General features: G+C 39.8%; 1 protein-coding gene across 1 annotated transcript in view; it reads right to left on the bottom strand.

Annotated features, from left to right (window-relative positions):
• Positions 1–3,810: 3,810 nt before the first annotated feature.
• The window catches only part of cntn1a (contactin 1a), a 125,665-nt gene continuing 113,258 nt past the window's right edge, over positions 3,811–16,217 (bottom strand). The window contains exons 21-24 of the mRNA XM_084334811.1: positions 10,793–10,982; positions 10,451–10,563; positions 8,829–8,985; positions 3,811–6,762 (exon numbers count right to left, since the gene is read on the bottom strand). Coding sequence (XP_084190937.1) covers positions 6,686–6,762; positions 8,829–8,985; positions 10,451–10,563; positions 10,793–10,982 — 537 coding nt within the window. The 3' untranslated portion in view covers positions 3,811–6,685. The remainder of the gene's footprint in view (positions 6,763–8,828; positions 8,986–10,450; positions 10,564–10,792; positions 10,983–16,217) is intronic.

Raw genomic sequence — 16,217 nt, forward strand, 5'->3', positions numbered from 1 at the left:
AGTTTTAACTTTCTACATTTGTAAGTCATTAACCTGTGTTTTTACCAGCTGCACGCTATTTCCTGCTACGGCTCTAATATCTCCTACTCACATCTAAACCACCAACTGTTCTAAGGAATGCGACCCTGTAACCATCTATCTGTCTTCCTGGCAGAAGACTTAAACTGTCACCTAGAGGAGAATAGTACCGTGGTTTGGTCTGTTCCTACCCTAAAATACACCAACCCCTCCTCCTGGTGTCGGAGGGGTAGGTTTTTATGGCGTTACTAACCTCGCTAGGGGGGATGTGGGGACAGTTAGCTCAACCATTAACAAAAATGCATTCCTTACTGTTTACTTTTGACTCGAGGTCCTTCCTCTTTTAGCTATGACCCTGTGTTTCCTTAAAACCCTTACTTGTACCATACTTTTTTGATTCAATTAATTTACGACAGTAGCTTCACATTTTCGGGACGATTTTGGGTTTCACGAACGGTCCCTTCGAGGGGATTCACTCGTAATAAGAGCAGGATTTAGTAGCGCTGAAGAGCAGTTGTAAGTCGGACAGACTGGTGTGCGCCGTGTTCTTGAGGGCTTTATTTGGGAGGAATCATGGTGATTGTGTTCATGTCGACTCTACAGACATCCTTGGAATTAAATAATCATAATAATAATAATAAATACGACAATATTTGTATGATAAAAAAATACATTTTACATTTACAGTCATGCCTCAAGAGGCATTGTGATGTCCGAAAATAAATAAAAGCACTACACCAACACTGCAAATGACAGTGGATAAATAAATAAGAACTAATAGTGAAATAGACTGTATTAATATTCCATATTTAAACCATCTTGTTGGCGCTCCTGACCACCTGTTCAGCGTGCACACACACACACACACACACACACACACACACACACACACACACACACACACACACACACACACACACACACACACACACACACACACACACACACACACACACACACACACACACACTGTATAGCCTTTGTGTAATGAATGAACAGTAGGCTTATATTATTCTAATGACTTGTTTCATTAGGAGATCACAGATACTGCATGCGCTGCCCTATAGTAGTAAGTACAGTATGTACAGTACACATCTTAACGTGACATCTTATGTGTACTGTAAGTTCTACAGTATGACTACTATAGGGCAGCGCATACAGTATCTGCAATCTCCTAATAAAGACAAGTCATTAGAATAATATAAGCCAGCCAGCCAGCCAGCCAGCAAGCCTACTGTTCATTCATTACGCACGTAGGCTATACAGTACAAGATGGTATAAATATGGAATATTAAGTCTATTCCACTATAGCTATAGTGTGCTGTATGATGACAATACATTTGAATCTAATCTAATTTTGATCCGTCGCAAAGTGCTTCCGCACTACCTGTTGAATACGGGATCAGCACATGCAATGCTGACCCTTGTTTTGCACATGGCCCTCGCATTATAAGGGCGGCACAGTGGTGTAGTGGTTAACACTGTCGCCTCACAGCAAGAAGGTCCAGGGTTAGATTCCCGCTTGGGGACCAAGTTGCCGCGTTGCCAGTTACCCAGGTGGGGTATCTCCCGGGCCTTTCTGTGTGGAGTTTGCATGTTCCCCCCGTGCTCGCAAGGGTTTCCCCCCGATAAGATAAACCCAATGGAAAAACATGCACAACAGATCGCTAACGCTGCTGCGTCCCTGACGAAGACGGACAGGAGCACTTGGATTGGTCCCCGGGCACAGCCCCACGCTGCAGCCCATGTCTGCTCCCGGCTGCCCTTGGGGGAAAGGACGACGGGATGGGTCAAACGCGACCCAAAAAGAAAGAATTGCATGTATGCGTGCCATCGCATGTGTGTGTCACTGCATGACGACATTGTCAATGTGTGCAATGAATAAAGACTTCTTCAAAGTTCAGTTTAATCTTAATAATGAGCTGGAGGGGCGTGTCTGTATGCAAATTGGCTTGTCAAGAGCCAATCACGCAGTCATTCAGTATTGACATTACTAATGTCATGTTCTACAGTTGGACATACTACTATACTACTACCTAATAAAACAAAGTCGTATTTGGAGGCAATTGACCAATGGTAGGCTTTTTTTTCTTTTCTTATCTGGGTAAGAGTGCTGTCGACCACTCTTAAAATGTGGTCTTGCCTAAGAGAAAAGCAAGAATAAGAAAACATTGCTGAATCCCAGGTAGGAACAAAATAAGAAAAAAATGCTAGTTAAGAACAAAATAAGAGGAAATCTGTTCTTATATCGCTTCGTGAATGAGGCCCAATGTTGGTGAATGAGGTCCATTGTTCTCCAGTTCTGGAGGGTGGCTGCTATTACATTATGGTGCCTGCCATCTCTTATCCAAATACCTTTGAGCAAGGCACCGAACCCCCAACTGCTCCAGGGTTGCTCCAATGTGGGTGACCCTGTACTCTGACCTCTTTGAGGAAACGTGTACCTGGGACTTTGTGTATCTAAGAGATACACTCTCTTGTGTATCTAAGAGCGTACTGTAAGGGACTTTGTGTATCTAAGAGAGTACTGTAAGGGACTTTGTGTATCTAAGAGAGTACTGTAAGGGACTGTGTGTATCTAAGAGAGTACTGTAAGGGACTGTGTGTATTTAAGAGAGTACTGTAAGGGACTGTGTGTATTTAAGAGCGTACTGTAAGGGGCTTTGTGTATTTAAGAGAGTCCTGTAAGGGACTGTGTGTATTTAAGAGAGTACTGTAAGGGACTTTGTGTATCTAAGAGAGTACTGTAACTTTGAGGTAATAGTTTGTCAAATAAGTGGCATGCTAATGTTTAGGTAATACGACATTTGTAAGTAAAATAAAATGATAATATATAATATAATATGACATACCTTTGCCCAGGAGATCTAAAGTTAATTTCAGACTACAGTATGTTCATTTGCCCAGCTGGGATATGAAGCCAGCAAAGCATAGCGTACATATACAGTGTTTGTGTGTCGTAGTAGTTCAGTAGTAGTGTGTTACTGTCTGCCTGTTTTGCATGCCTACATGTTGCTGATGTTACCTTGTCCCTGTCTTGCCTTGTTCTGTCTCAGCATTTTTTCCTGTATTCTGTATTGTATTCTCCCATCCTATTCTGCATTTCCCCCACTTTGCCAATAGCAAATTATGTATTTAATAGCCTTAACCACTTTTAACTTTTTGCTATTATATTTAAATACTGTTTTAATTATGCTCTTAAAATGTATAACATGTCTATCTATTCTGTTTTACCTGGCATCTAACATATTGCCTATAGGGACTGCAGTTGAAAACTAGCTACCCAGCTAACACTGGCATATTTACAGTGATGGTACTCTGTCTCTGTCTGTTGAGTAATGTGCACTGTCCCTATTCAAATAAACATAATAAATAAATAAATAAAATAAACCAGCTAACCTACACCTGGACCCATGCACAGTCACACTCAAGGCTCAAAATTAGACTCATGCTCTGACTGTATACCTGCACCAGCTCAACCTGGACACAAGTGTTCTCACATTTTACACTAACTCAACGTCGCACTCACACTCAGGACTTGTACTCAAGACTTACACTCAGGCCTCACACTAAACTCATAGAGTACATACTGAGACTCACAGTATTGTCACTCATTGTCTCACTGATTCACACTGGCACTTGTACCTGGACTCAAACCAACACACACACACCCAACACCAGACCCTCCCTTACTGGTGATTATCAGTTGCAGGAAAAGGTATTCAAGGCATTACAGCAACAGAACGACAACAGACAAATGCAATAGTTAACTACACTTTTATTGTTCCTTTTAAGACCAGCCAATGAGAGTCCAGTTTCATCCCTCTCAACATGTGCCATTCATAGTCAATGAAGCACTGAATCATCAGCGAACAGCCAAACACGCCAACCAACAGTAGTAGTAGGGCCAGGGGAAAAATATCAATATTGAATTGTTTCATTTGAATCAAAATCCCAAGATTGATATTTTAATCTATGCCTTTTTTCAGTGGATGTTTGAAGGTTTTCGCTAAATGTTATTTCTAGCGCACCTCCTGACCTGCAGATGTCTCTCGTTTGCCTCGCAAGAGTTTCTGCTGAACTACTACGGTAACTCAGTTACATCTTTTGACAACAGTGGCAAATTAAATCGAATCGGGACCTTGTGAATCAAATTGAATCTGGCAATCAGTGCCGATACTCAGCCCTAAACACCAGTGATGTCATCAAACCACCGACCAACGTATGTATGCATGAGACTGTAGGACCGCTACTGAACTTGTGTGAGTGAGATTCCTAATATCAGTTTAGGGTTCTCTCTCTCTCTCTCTCTCTCTCTCTCTCTCTCTCTCTCTCTCTCTCTCTCTCTCTCTCTCTCTCTCTCTCTCTCTCCTCCCCTAAAGATTTCACATGAGATGACTGGCTTAATGAGGTGGCTAATGCACATAATTAAGCTTATCTACATTGTCTTGCCTCTTGACATGAAGGGATGGAAAGTTGGAAATGGATGGGAGTTTTGTCTTGCTACCACGACGGCAGATCACATGAAGCTGAGAGTTGACTTGTTGCAGAATATGGAGCGTTTACAGTACCGTTCATTTCCAATGTCATGCATGTTACGATGCAGAGAGCCACCACGTCCTCCACAATATCAAAGTTCAAGGCATTCATGCATTTGGCAATTCTTTTGATGATTTGTCGCATGAGGGGAAACTGGGGAAAAGCACTTTGTGGTGGATGTTGATATAGTCAGAATGTAGAAGCATGGATAGCATCTGTCACAAAATATGAATATTTACATGCGGAGCAATCAAAAAACGCAGCATTATACTCTCCGCTTGGGGGCGGGTGGGGGGAAGGGTTGGTTGATAAACCTCTAAAAATGTCCAACCATTGGTGGATCATGACGTACAAATATATTAATAATCACAAACAAAAAACGACAACACCAGTTGATAATGCTTATATATCTCTGATCACATGTAATTCATCATGTTAATAAAAAAAGAGAGAGACAGAAATCAGACCGTGGGCATGGCGTAATGAGCTTTGGACGTAATGAGCTTCTTACCGCTGACATGGATGGCTTTACTTCTTTATCTTCTGTTTGCACTTGTATCCGTTTATATGAAAAAGTATACACCATTTAGATTACTGTTATGGAGCCAGGCAAGTTCTGTCATTAGAAAGTATAAAGTAGCCGTTGACGTATCAAGACATTGCACAGTTATTGAATTGGTACGAGCGTCCCTACGGTTCACTGTAACGGTTAATAGTGACACTCACACCGAGAAAAGAAGGGTGGAATAAAAAAAGGTTTACCGTTTAAAGAAATATGCCAACATTCTTAATAAAGCACCAGCTTGGTACCACCGAGGTCCAATTGATACAGTCAAAACAAAAGCGTTGTGTGCTAAATGTACTCTAACGGGGGGATATTTTTCCAATCTCAAGTTTGGAATATGACTCACAGGAACAAATGTGTGGAAGCGGCGATCACAGCGCGGCTGTATGAATGTAAACACGTGTGGCAGGAAATCTAAATAAGCACGGTTACACACGGCAACGGGTTTCCGTCTGCGTGTGTGCATGTGAGACTGCATTTCTGATATGTTGTCCAGCTCATCGTCTCGTCTTGGCTAGTTTTACATTCAACCTTACAAACACAGATATGTGTGCTGAAAATGCACTCATCAGTCTGTTCGAGGGGTTTTCTCTTTTTGTTCATAGAGCCATTTGGAAAAATCGTCTTCCAAATAAAAATGGTCAACATGCACACACTTTGTAAACTTGTATTCTATCGAACGAGCACATGGTTACGATTTGGAGATAAGCCATCGACTTGCGGGTCAAATCAATCTAGCTTTTACCAACGCAGTTATAGGATTAATATTATATTAGATAGCAAAACCATATAAATTATTGCATATATTTATATTAGCACAACATAAATTGTTCTCGTCTATGATCCTTGCAAACAAAACGGATTATTATGCGAGGAGTTGAGATTTACTTTGACTGTATCTATATCACAAAGGGTGTGCTTCATTTTGAAAAGAAAACAGGAAGGAAAGCCACTGAATCGCAAAAAAAGAAAAAGGAAACACATAAAGACAATTTTATAAACTCTTATACACTTATCCTTCACAACTATGTACCTGTGTAGCTTATACTATGGAATGCAATGTTGGGTAGATTATCCAAAACCTCATATACTATATATCGAAAGAAACATACGTTTCCAAACATATACCGTCCATCTACGGGATACGTCTGCTTCACGATTTAGAAACACTAACCAGTGGACCTGGCCACAGTGTGCAGTGCACACCCGCACGCGTAATCCATTTTAGAACAAGTCATTGTGAAAGACAAGGGTAATCGTTTACATAAGGCATATTGACAAAGTTGACACAACTCCTTTGACGCTCTCCCGAAGATGTTTTGTAGACATTAAATAAGGGATGTCTTTGTCCATTTTCCAAATGTTCTTTTTTCTTTTTCCACAAACATATTCCCTGGGGGGTGGGGGGTGGGGGTGGGGGTGATGGGAGGAGGGTTGGAATATGGTGTTCTGGCTGCAGGGTGGAACCAAGAGATTGTGGAAAGAGTCCGAGTCCTCACAGGCGTCAACCTTACAGAGTCTCCTTCACAGGGGGTGTGAAGAAAGATAAAGATGTCGCTACATTCAGAGGTCCAGGCAGAAGAAAGCCACCAGGAATAGGGAGAGCAGGCTGAGAGACTGGGCGGCCATGACACCTCCACCTGGGGGGAGGGGGGCACACAACACAGACCGACACACATCGTATGAGTTATTATTCCATCACGACGACAACAAGAAATCATCTAAATATGAACCAGTTAAAATGGCTGCTTGTTTAATAAAGGATGTATTACAGATGGGTCCAGTGAACCCCCCCCCCCCCCCCCATCTCCCCCCCAAATATAAGACCACAGAGTCGGCCACTTTAATCCATCACACAGGAACTCCAGATCTGGTGTGTGTGTGTGTGTGTGTGTGTGTGTGTGTGTGTGTGTGTGTGTGTGTGTGTGTGTGTGTGTGTGTGTGTGTGTGTGTGTGTGTGTGTGTGTGTGTGTGTGTGTGTGTGTGTGTGTGTGTGTGTGTGTGCGTGCGTGCGTGCGTGCGTGCGTGCGTGCGTGCGTGTGTGTGTGTGTGGGTGCGTGCGTGCGTGTGTGTGTGTGTGTGTGGTGAGATATTATACCCCCATCTGGCATAGAGATCACCTTAACTGCCCCTCTCCATTTTTCAATGCCCTGCTTTGGAAATCCCCCCACAGCTCAGATTCCCAGGTCCTTGAAATCAAGCCATCAAGTGGGTCTGGACTGAATGATAAGGGACACCAGATTGGTGGTGGGGGGGGGGGGGGGGGGGGGTTCCTCCACTCATCACAAGATCAATTACAGAGGCTTAAGACCCCTTCTCCTCCATCAGCCAACCAGTCGGGCTTTTGGCCAGTAAGGGGATAAAGCTGGTGGGCCGTCACTAGGCTTTAGTCATGGGCTCTAGAGAGGGAGTCCCCCACGTCTTACCCCTCCAATGTAATATGAAAGCTACAAAGTGACATCTCTGGCCATGCCCATGGAAACACACTGACAGTGACAAATTACCCCCTGCCGCCATCTTTGAACCTGGCATAATCCCGCTATAGCGAATGACAGCCCAGGAATGGCCAGTCACAAAATGTCCCCTCAACACTATGGTTCAACGGCGGCTTTCTTCATTGGTTTCTGCTACCAGTGTGAAACCAAACCTGCATAAATGAACCATGTATATGGAGTCGTTTTTCTCAACAGAATTTACTGTCAGTCGCTAATTGAGATGCCCCGTGCTTTCTACACTGAATATGACATTGAGCTACTATGACATCCAAAAGATGACATCCCCCTCCATGCAAATATAGTCTACAGTAGGTGTTCAGTCTCTGGCTTGTGGATAACATTCCTCCCTCAATACCAACAATGGTATCTGGTATACAACATGGTATCTGTATCAGAGAATGTACTTGTAATAAAACCAGATACCAAGAGCCATGTGCAACATGTCAGAAATCAAAGCAAAGTGAAGAGACCTCCTGCATTTTTGGTACACCGAAGCATGTTAGATCTCTCTAATGAAGAAAATGGATTATATTATATCTCCAAATGTAATGGATCAGTTCGGCACTCGCTATCAGCAAATACTTAAAACTCTAAATCAGTATCTGCTGTGAAAAAGTATCCCTATCAAATGCTGACTCATAACTGACTAGTCACCCAAACAACTGCCTCTTTCTTTGAACTGCTGCGGTCAGGCAAGCGCTACCGGAGTCTCATGGCCAGTACAGAGAGACTCACAGAAGGAGCTTCTATCCCCAGGCCATCAGGATGCTCAATGACTCTATGTAACAACCCATCATCTACACTCACGCACACACATCCACATGCACACACTCACTTTTAAACAAACACTCACCTTATTAACACTCACTTTAGACACTTGAACGCTCCATTATATTTATCTATTTATTAAAGAGATTTGCACTACATTCATACCTCATTTGCATGTGCACCTTACCTTAAAGTTTTGTACCTCATTGTCTGCATTTGTACCTCACTGTTTACTCATTTTTACTTAGATTGTACTTAGGTTGTACTTTAGATTGTATATTGTATATTGTATATTCCTCTTTTACTTACTTTTTTTACTTACTTTTTTTACTGTATGAAGCACACTCTCAGGGGCTCATACAGAACCAAACATTTCACCGTAAAGTACATGTATTTTATTGTGACAAAAAATAAACAAACTTGAAACTTGGGCGTCTGATCACCTGTGATGTGGATCCGTGCCACAGCCCCGTCCCCCCCCTCGGTGTGTGCGCGGACCTCCACCACGAAGTTCCCATTCGTGGGCATGGGAAGGTCTATGAAACGCTTACTGGTCGTGTACAGGGTCCCAGTAGAGTGGCCCTGCTCTCTGTACAGGACCTGCATACAACACACAATTCCAAGATTTGATTATTTTGCCAGTAGAAAGTACAGTTTCGAGGTACTTGTGCTTTAATATTTTTCCCTTTTTGGGAACTTTGTATTCATTAATTCTTTAATTTTTTTTACCATATCCTACACTTTGAAGGAAACTTTTACTCTGCTACAATTATCTGAACCCTGCAATTACTAGTAACTATGAAGAACAAGGTTGCTTATACAAAACAAGTGATAAGTTGCAGAAAATTATACACTTTCAAAGTCCAACCCTGTAATAAGAACCAGATGCCTCCTGTTCGAGCCCCGCTCTCCACATTGCTTTCAGTTTAGCTGGTCGTCCACAGTAATACACATTGGCCGTATTACGGGGAGGGAAACTGAAGGGTGGGGATCGGGCGTTGTGGACAGCGACTCCTACAGGTCGGTTGGTGCGCCTGCGCAGTAGAATCAAGAAGCGACGGGGGCGGGGCCCCTCCAAAGCCCAGACCCCCGACGCTGAAAGATCGAGCCGCGCAGGTGAAAAGATGCGACGGCTGTTACCTCGAGTATCGGAGGGGACTCGTGCTATGTATGACTTAGTCCACATTGCAGCCGGCTTGTGGGAGGCAAGAAACAACGTTCGAAGACAGGGGAGGGTTGAATTGGACGATATGAAAATTGGGATGGGAGAAAAATAAAAAATGGGAGAAAAAGTGGATAAAAAAAAAAAAAACTATATTCTATATTATAGCTATGGATACAATACTATGGCCCATTTGACATCTCCTATCTATCGTTCAATATGTGAAAAAGAATAACATTTTCCATCCATACGTTCCCGTGTTATACCGTGGTGAATATAAGTATGGTTTTAGAGCGGTATAGGGTAATTCATGAAATGCTGAGTTAGAGCCCTATACGTCCATTCCACTATAGACGTTACCATTTCTTGCCTGGGGGGGGGGTCGTTTCTGATTATTCGAAATTAAATTAAATTCTCACACGTTCCATACAAGCTCTCGCCAGACGCACTAAGCTTCCCGGTAGCCCCCCCCAAAAATGTAATACCTGTGCAAATGAAATGTAAGACTTTTAATACATTTTAAGGCCTTAAATTGAGAATGATGAATTTAATAACCCTGCAGATACCCTGTATCAAATACTTTTATACTTTGACCTAAGTAGAATTTGGCATGTATAATTTTTACTTTTGCAAGATTACTATTCTAACCAGGTATTTGTACAGTTACTTATCTAAAGGAATGGACCTGTCTCAAACCCTGCCCTCTTTTCTTGATCCTCCAATCACAACTGTCGCTTACCTCGGACAAACCAAGTTTGTCCGAGGTAAGCGACAGTTGTGATTGGAGGATCAAGAAAAGGGGCAGGGTTTGAGACAGGTCTATTGTGTACTTTTCCCACTACTTTCCCCAGCGTGCTAGAAAGGTTTCAGGTAAGAGAGGGAAAGATATGAACTGTTACCCACCTTGTACCCATCTATCGTCGACTCGTTGGCCAGGGGCTCCACGTGCTCCCAGGCGATGTTTACCTTCATGCCCTTTAACTTTTTACCTATGATTTTGGGGGGTCGACTTGGAGCTGGTGAAAAAAAGAAAAAAAACAAAAGAGCAGCATAGAAGAACATTAAAGGGATAGTTTGGATTGTTTTGACATAGGGTGGTATGAATCGATGTGTGGCCATTAGCTTTGCGTCAGGCTGAGAGAAGAAGCAAGCATTGGTATATAGCCTACCTTATGTTGACATAATACTTTTTAAAGATTTTTATCACATATTAACTGCAGTACAGTACAGGGTAGTTCAACCTACGGGCTTTCTTGGTGTGTATGTGGTGGTGCTGGCTGGGCGGCCCGCAGCCGGCGGCGTTGCAGGCGCGGACCTCGATGAGGTAGTGGGAGTCGGGCTTCATAACATCCAGTCGGGTGTGGTTATCCTTGCTGGACACCAGCACCTTCTGGGCCCCCGCTTCACTGTCCTCCTGCTTCCGCCAGTACTTCACCTGGACACACGCAGGACCACAGAGAGTCACATCCACTGTCGCACCAACGGCCCCTCACGGAAAAAGTAGTATGGTACTATATTTCAAGTATCATGGTATTTACATCACTGATGGTATAGTTACCAAAAAGTGATAGATACCATCTGTATCATGGTTTAAATTGGATTATACAACAGTATTATTTAAGCACAAAATACATCATGACAGTACCATGGTCAATTACGGGTCCTACTAATCACCCCAAAGTACCAGAAAATACCCCAAAATACCCCAAAATACCCCAAAGTATACCCCAAAATACCCCAAAATACCAGAAAATACCCCAAAATACCCCAAAGTATACCCCAAAATACCAGAAAATACCAGAATACCCCAAAATACCCAAAAGTACCCCAAAATACCGCAAAGTATACCCCAAAGTACCAGAAAATACCCCAAAATACCCTAAAATACCCCAAAGTATACCCCAAAGTACACCCCAAAGTACCAGAAAATACCAGAATATACCCCAAAGTACCAGAAAATACCCCAAAATACCCAAAAGTACCCCAAAATACCGCAAAGTATACCCCAAAGTACCAGAAAATACCCCAAAATACCCTAAAATACCCCAAATTATACCCCAAAGTACCAGAAAATACCAGAAAATACCCCAAAATACCCCAAAGTATACCCCAAAATACCAGAAAATACCCCAAAAGACCCCAAAATACCAGAAAATACCCCAAAATACCCCAAAGTATACCCCAAAATACCAGAAAATACCAGAAAATACCCCAAAATACCCCAAAGTACCCCAAAATACCGCAACGTATACCCCAAAGTACCAGAAAATACCCCAAAATACCCTAAAATACCCCCAAAGTATACCACAAAGTACCAGAAAATACCAGAAAAAAAAAACAAAATACCCCCAAAATACCCCAAAATACCCCAAAGTATACCCCAAAATACCAGAAAACACCCCAAAATACCAGAAAATACCCCAAAATACCCCAAAGTATACCCCAAAATACCAGAAAATACCAGAAAATACCCCAAAATACCCCAAAGTACCCCAAAATACCGCAAAGTACACCCCAAAGTACCAGAAAATACCCCAAAATACCCTAAAATACCATAAAATACCCCAAAGTATACCCCAAAGTACCAGAAAATACCAGAAAATACCCCAAAATACCCCCAAATACCCCAAAGTACCCCAAAGTATACCCCAAAATACCCCACAGTACCCCAAAATACCCCAAAGTACCCTAACATATCCCAAAATACCCCAAGTGCCTGGAAATATACCACAAAATACCTAAAATGAAAAACTAAAATGTGCACATTTTGTGTAATAGTGTAATAGTGTGTAATAGTGTAATAGTGTGTAATCGTGTAATCGTGTAATACTGTAATAGTGTGTAATAGTGTAATAGTGTGTAATAGTGTAATAGTGTGCTAGTGTAATAGTGTAATAGTGTGCTAGTGTGTAATAGTGTAATAGTGTGTAAAAGTGTAATAGTGTGCTAGTGTAATAGTGTAATAGTGTGTAATAGTGTAATAGTGTGTAATAGTGTAATAGTGTGCTAGTGTGTAATAGTGTAATGGTGTAATAGTGTGTAATAGTGTGTAATAGTGTAATAGAGTGTAATAGTGTAATAGTGTGTAATAGTGTAATAGTGTGCTAGTGTAATGGTGTAATAGTGTGTAATAGTGTGTAATAGTGTGTAATAGTGTGCTAGTGTAATAGTGTAATAGTGTGCTAGTGTGTAATAGTGTAGTGTACTAGTGTGTAATAGTGTAATAGTGTAATAGTGTGTAATAGTGTGTAATAGTGTAATAGTGTAATAGTGTGTAATAGTGTAATAGTGTGCTAGTGTAATAGTGTAATAGTGTGTAATAGTGTAATAGTGTGTAATAGTGTGTAATAGTGTAATAGTGTGCTAGTGTAAAAGTGTAATAGTGTGTAATAGTGTGTAATAGTGTGTAATAGTGTAATAGTGTGTAATAGTGTGTAATAGTTTTTTTTTTTTTTTTTTTTTGAGTTTTTTTTTTTTTTATTTGCCACATGGAATAATACAATCATAGTTTCTTCATTAAAAAATCATAAATAGCCATTCCATGGACAAAAGGAGCAGGAAGAAGAATAAATCTTATAATTACCTGCCCCTTATTCCTAAACTAACATGTATTTTCTTAATGGTCGGCGTATAACCTTATTTACACAAATAATCATTTATACCATTATAAAAGAAACACAATCCACAGTTAAACAAGAAAAATTTAAATAATAATAATAATGATAAAGAATAAAAAAGAAAAGAAAGAGAAGAGAAAAAAAAAGATCTCACTATTCAGATCACATTTTGATTTTCATACTGACTAAATATTTTTTTTTTATAAATTTTTTTGAATTGATAAACACTGTTACATCCCTTAAGCTCGCTATGGAGAGAATTCCATAACTTTACACCAATAACTGAAGGACACATCTGTTTAAGTGTGGTACGTGCAAACTGATGTTTAAAATTGTATTTTCTCCTACTAAACTCACTTTCTAAATGAAAAAGATTTTGTAGTTTTTCTGGCAGTGTATTATTTCTTGCCCTAAACATAATTAACATTGTTTGAAACTTAACCATGTCTTCAAGTTTAATTATTCTAGATTTAATAAATAATATATTTGTGTGTTCTCGATAACTCACTTTATGTGTGATTCGTACAGCCCTCTTCTGTAGTATATATAATGGTTTTATATTTGTCCCATAAGTATTCCCCCATACTTCAACACAATAACTGATATAAGGTGAGATGAGTGAGCAGTAGTGTTCTCATTGCCTCATACTCTAACACATCCTTTACTTTATTCATAACAAAAATACTCTTGGACATCTTTTTTTTAACGTGTGCTATGTGCGATTTCCATGTTAATTTATCATCCATAATCACACCAAGAAAACGAAATTCATTAACTCTCTCTATATCAGCTCCATCTATGGTCAGTACTATATTTTCATCTAGTTTTCGATTGCCAAAAATCATAAATTTAGTTTTTTTCAGATTCAGTGATAGCTTATTTACATCAAACCATTTCTTTAGCTTTGTCATTTCATACACAATATATTCAGCTAGTTCCTTTAAATTATTTCCAGAACAAAAAAAATTTGTATCATCAGCAAACAAGACAAACTGTAATAGTTTTGAAACATCACAAATATCATTAATATATAAAAGAAAGAGTTTGGGCCCCAAAACCGAACCTTGCGGTACCCCACATTCAATCTTCATGAGCTCAGATTTGACATCTGCCAACTGCACATATTGTTGCCTATTGTGGAGATAACTACTCAACCATTCAAGAACCATTCCTCTCACACCATATGAACGTAATTTGGAAATTAGAATATTATGATCTAAGGTATCAAATGCCTTTTTTAAATCAATAAACAGTAATAGTGTAATAGTGTGTAATAGTGTATTAGTGTGTAATAGTGTGTAATAGTGTAATAGTGTGTAATAGTGTAATAGTGTGCTAGTGTAATAGTGTAATAGTGTGTAATAGTGTAATAGTGTAATAGTGTGTAATAGTGTGTAATAGTGTGTAATAGTGTCTATTACACTATTACACACTATTACACTATTACACTATTACACACTATTACACTATTACACAAAATTACACTATTACACTATTACACACTATTACACTATTACACTATTACACACTATTACACTATTACACACTATTACACTAGCACACTATTACACTATTACACACTATTACACTATTACACACTATTACACTATTACACTATTACACACTATTACAATAGCACACTATTACACACTATTACACTAGCACACTATTACACTATTACACACTATTACACTATTACACACTATTACACTATTACACACTATTACACTACCACACTATTACACTATTACACACTATTACACACTACACTATTACACACTATTACACTATTACACTATTACACACTATTACACTATTACACTAGCACACTAGCACAGGGGTTCCCAAACTTTTCAGGCCGGGGCCCAGAAAATAAGGCGTCAGAGAGCCGCGGCCCAATGCACATCGTCTGGCTTTTTTTTCTTTTTTTTTTGCCAGGCGACCGATTTTTTAAGCCAAATATCACTTCAATCCTATTAAGTTAGTTCAAGTTAGTTATTCATTTATATGTGCTATTTATGAGAGGGCTAACTTGTTGCAAAATAATAATGATAATAATAATAGCCTCATTAAAATACTATTGTTGCTTCGGTTGTTTTCAGCGTTTTATGTGCATAATCTGTTATTTAGTTTGAAATGTTCGTTGAAATAAGTAGATTTTTCGTTTTTGTTTATTTATTAAGTTAATATAAAACCATATAGTCACATTTTAGAATACAATAGAATATAATTTTAGAATACAACTAGAAACACTGTCCTGGCCTGCTTCTAAGTTCAGTGGCCTGACAAAAAAAATTAAAATAAAAAAATAAAAAATAAAAAAATAAAAAATAAAAAAAATGTTTTTTTTTATTTTTTTTTTTTTTTTTTAATCATCTCGCGGCCCACCCGTGGCTGCTCGCGGCCCACCCGTGGCTGCTCGCGGCCCACCTTTGGGTCGCGACCCCGACTTTGGGAACCACTGCACTAGCACACTATTACACACTATTACACACTATTACACACTATTACACTATTACACTAGCACACTATTACACTATTACACACTATTACACTGTTACACACTATTACACACTATTACACTATTACACTAGCACACTATTACACTATTACACACTATTACACACTATTACACTATTACACTAGCACACTATTACACTATTACACACTATTACACTATTACACACTATTACACTATTACACACTATTACACTATTACAACATTACACTATTACACACTAGCACACTATTACACTATTACACACTATTACACTATTACACACTATTACACTAGCACACTATTACACTATTACACACTATTACACTATTACACACTATTACACAAAATGTGCACATTTTAGTTTTTCATTTTAGGTATTTTGTGGTACTTTGTGGTATTATTTCCAGGCACTTTGGGGTATTTTGGGATATGTTGGGGTACTTTGGGGTATTTTGGGGTACTGTGGGGTATTTTGGGGTATACTTTGGGGTACTTTGGGGTATTTTGGGGTATACTTTGGGGTATTTTAGGGTACTTTGGGGTATTTTGGGGT

The sequence above is a fragment of the Notolepis coatsorum genome (assembly GCF_963971535.1).
Source record: "Notolepis coatsorum genome assembly, chromosome: 18".
NCBI classification, from domain to species: domain Eukaryota; kingdom Metazoa; phylum Chordata; class Actinopteri; order Aulopiformes; family Paralepididae; genus Notolepis; species Notolepis coatsorum.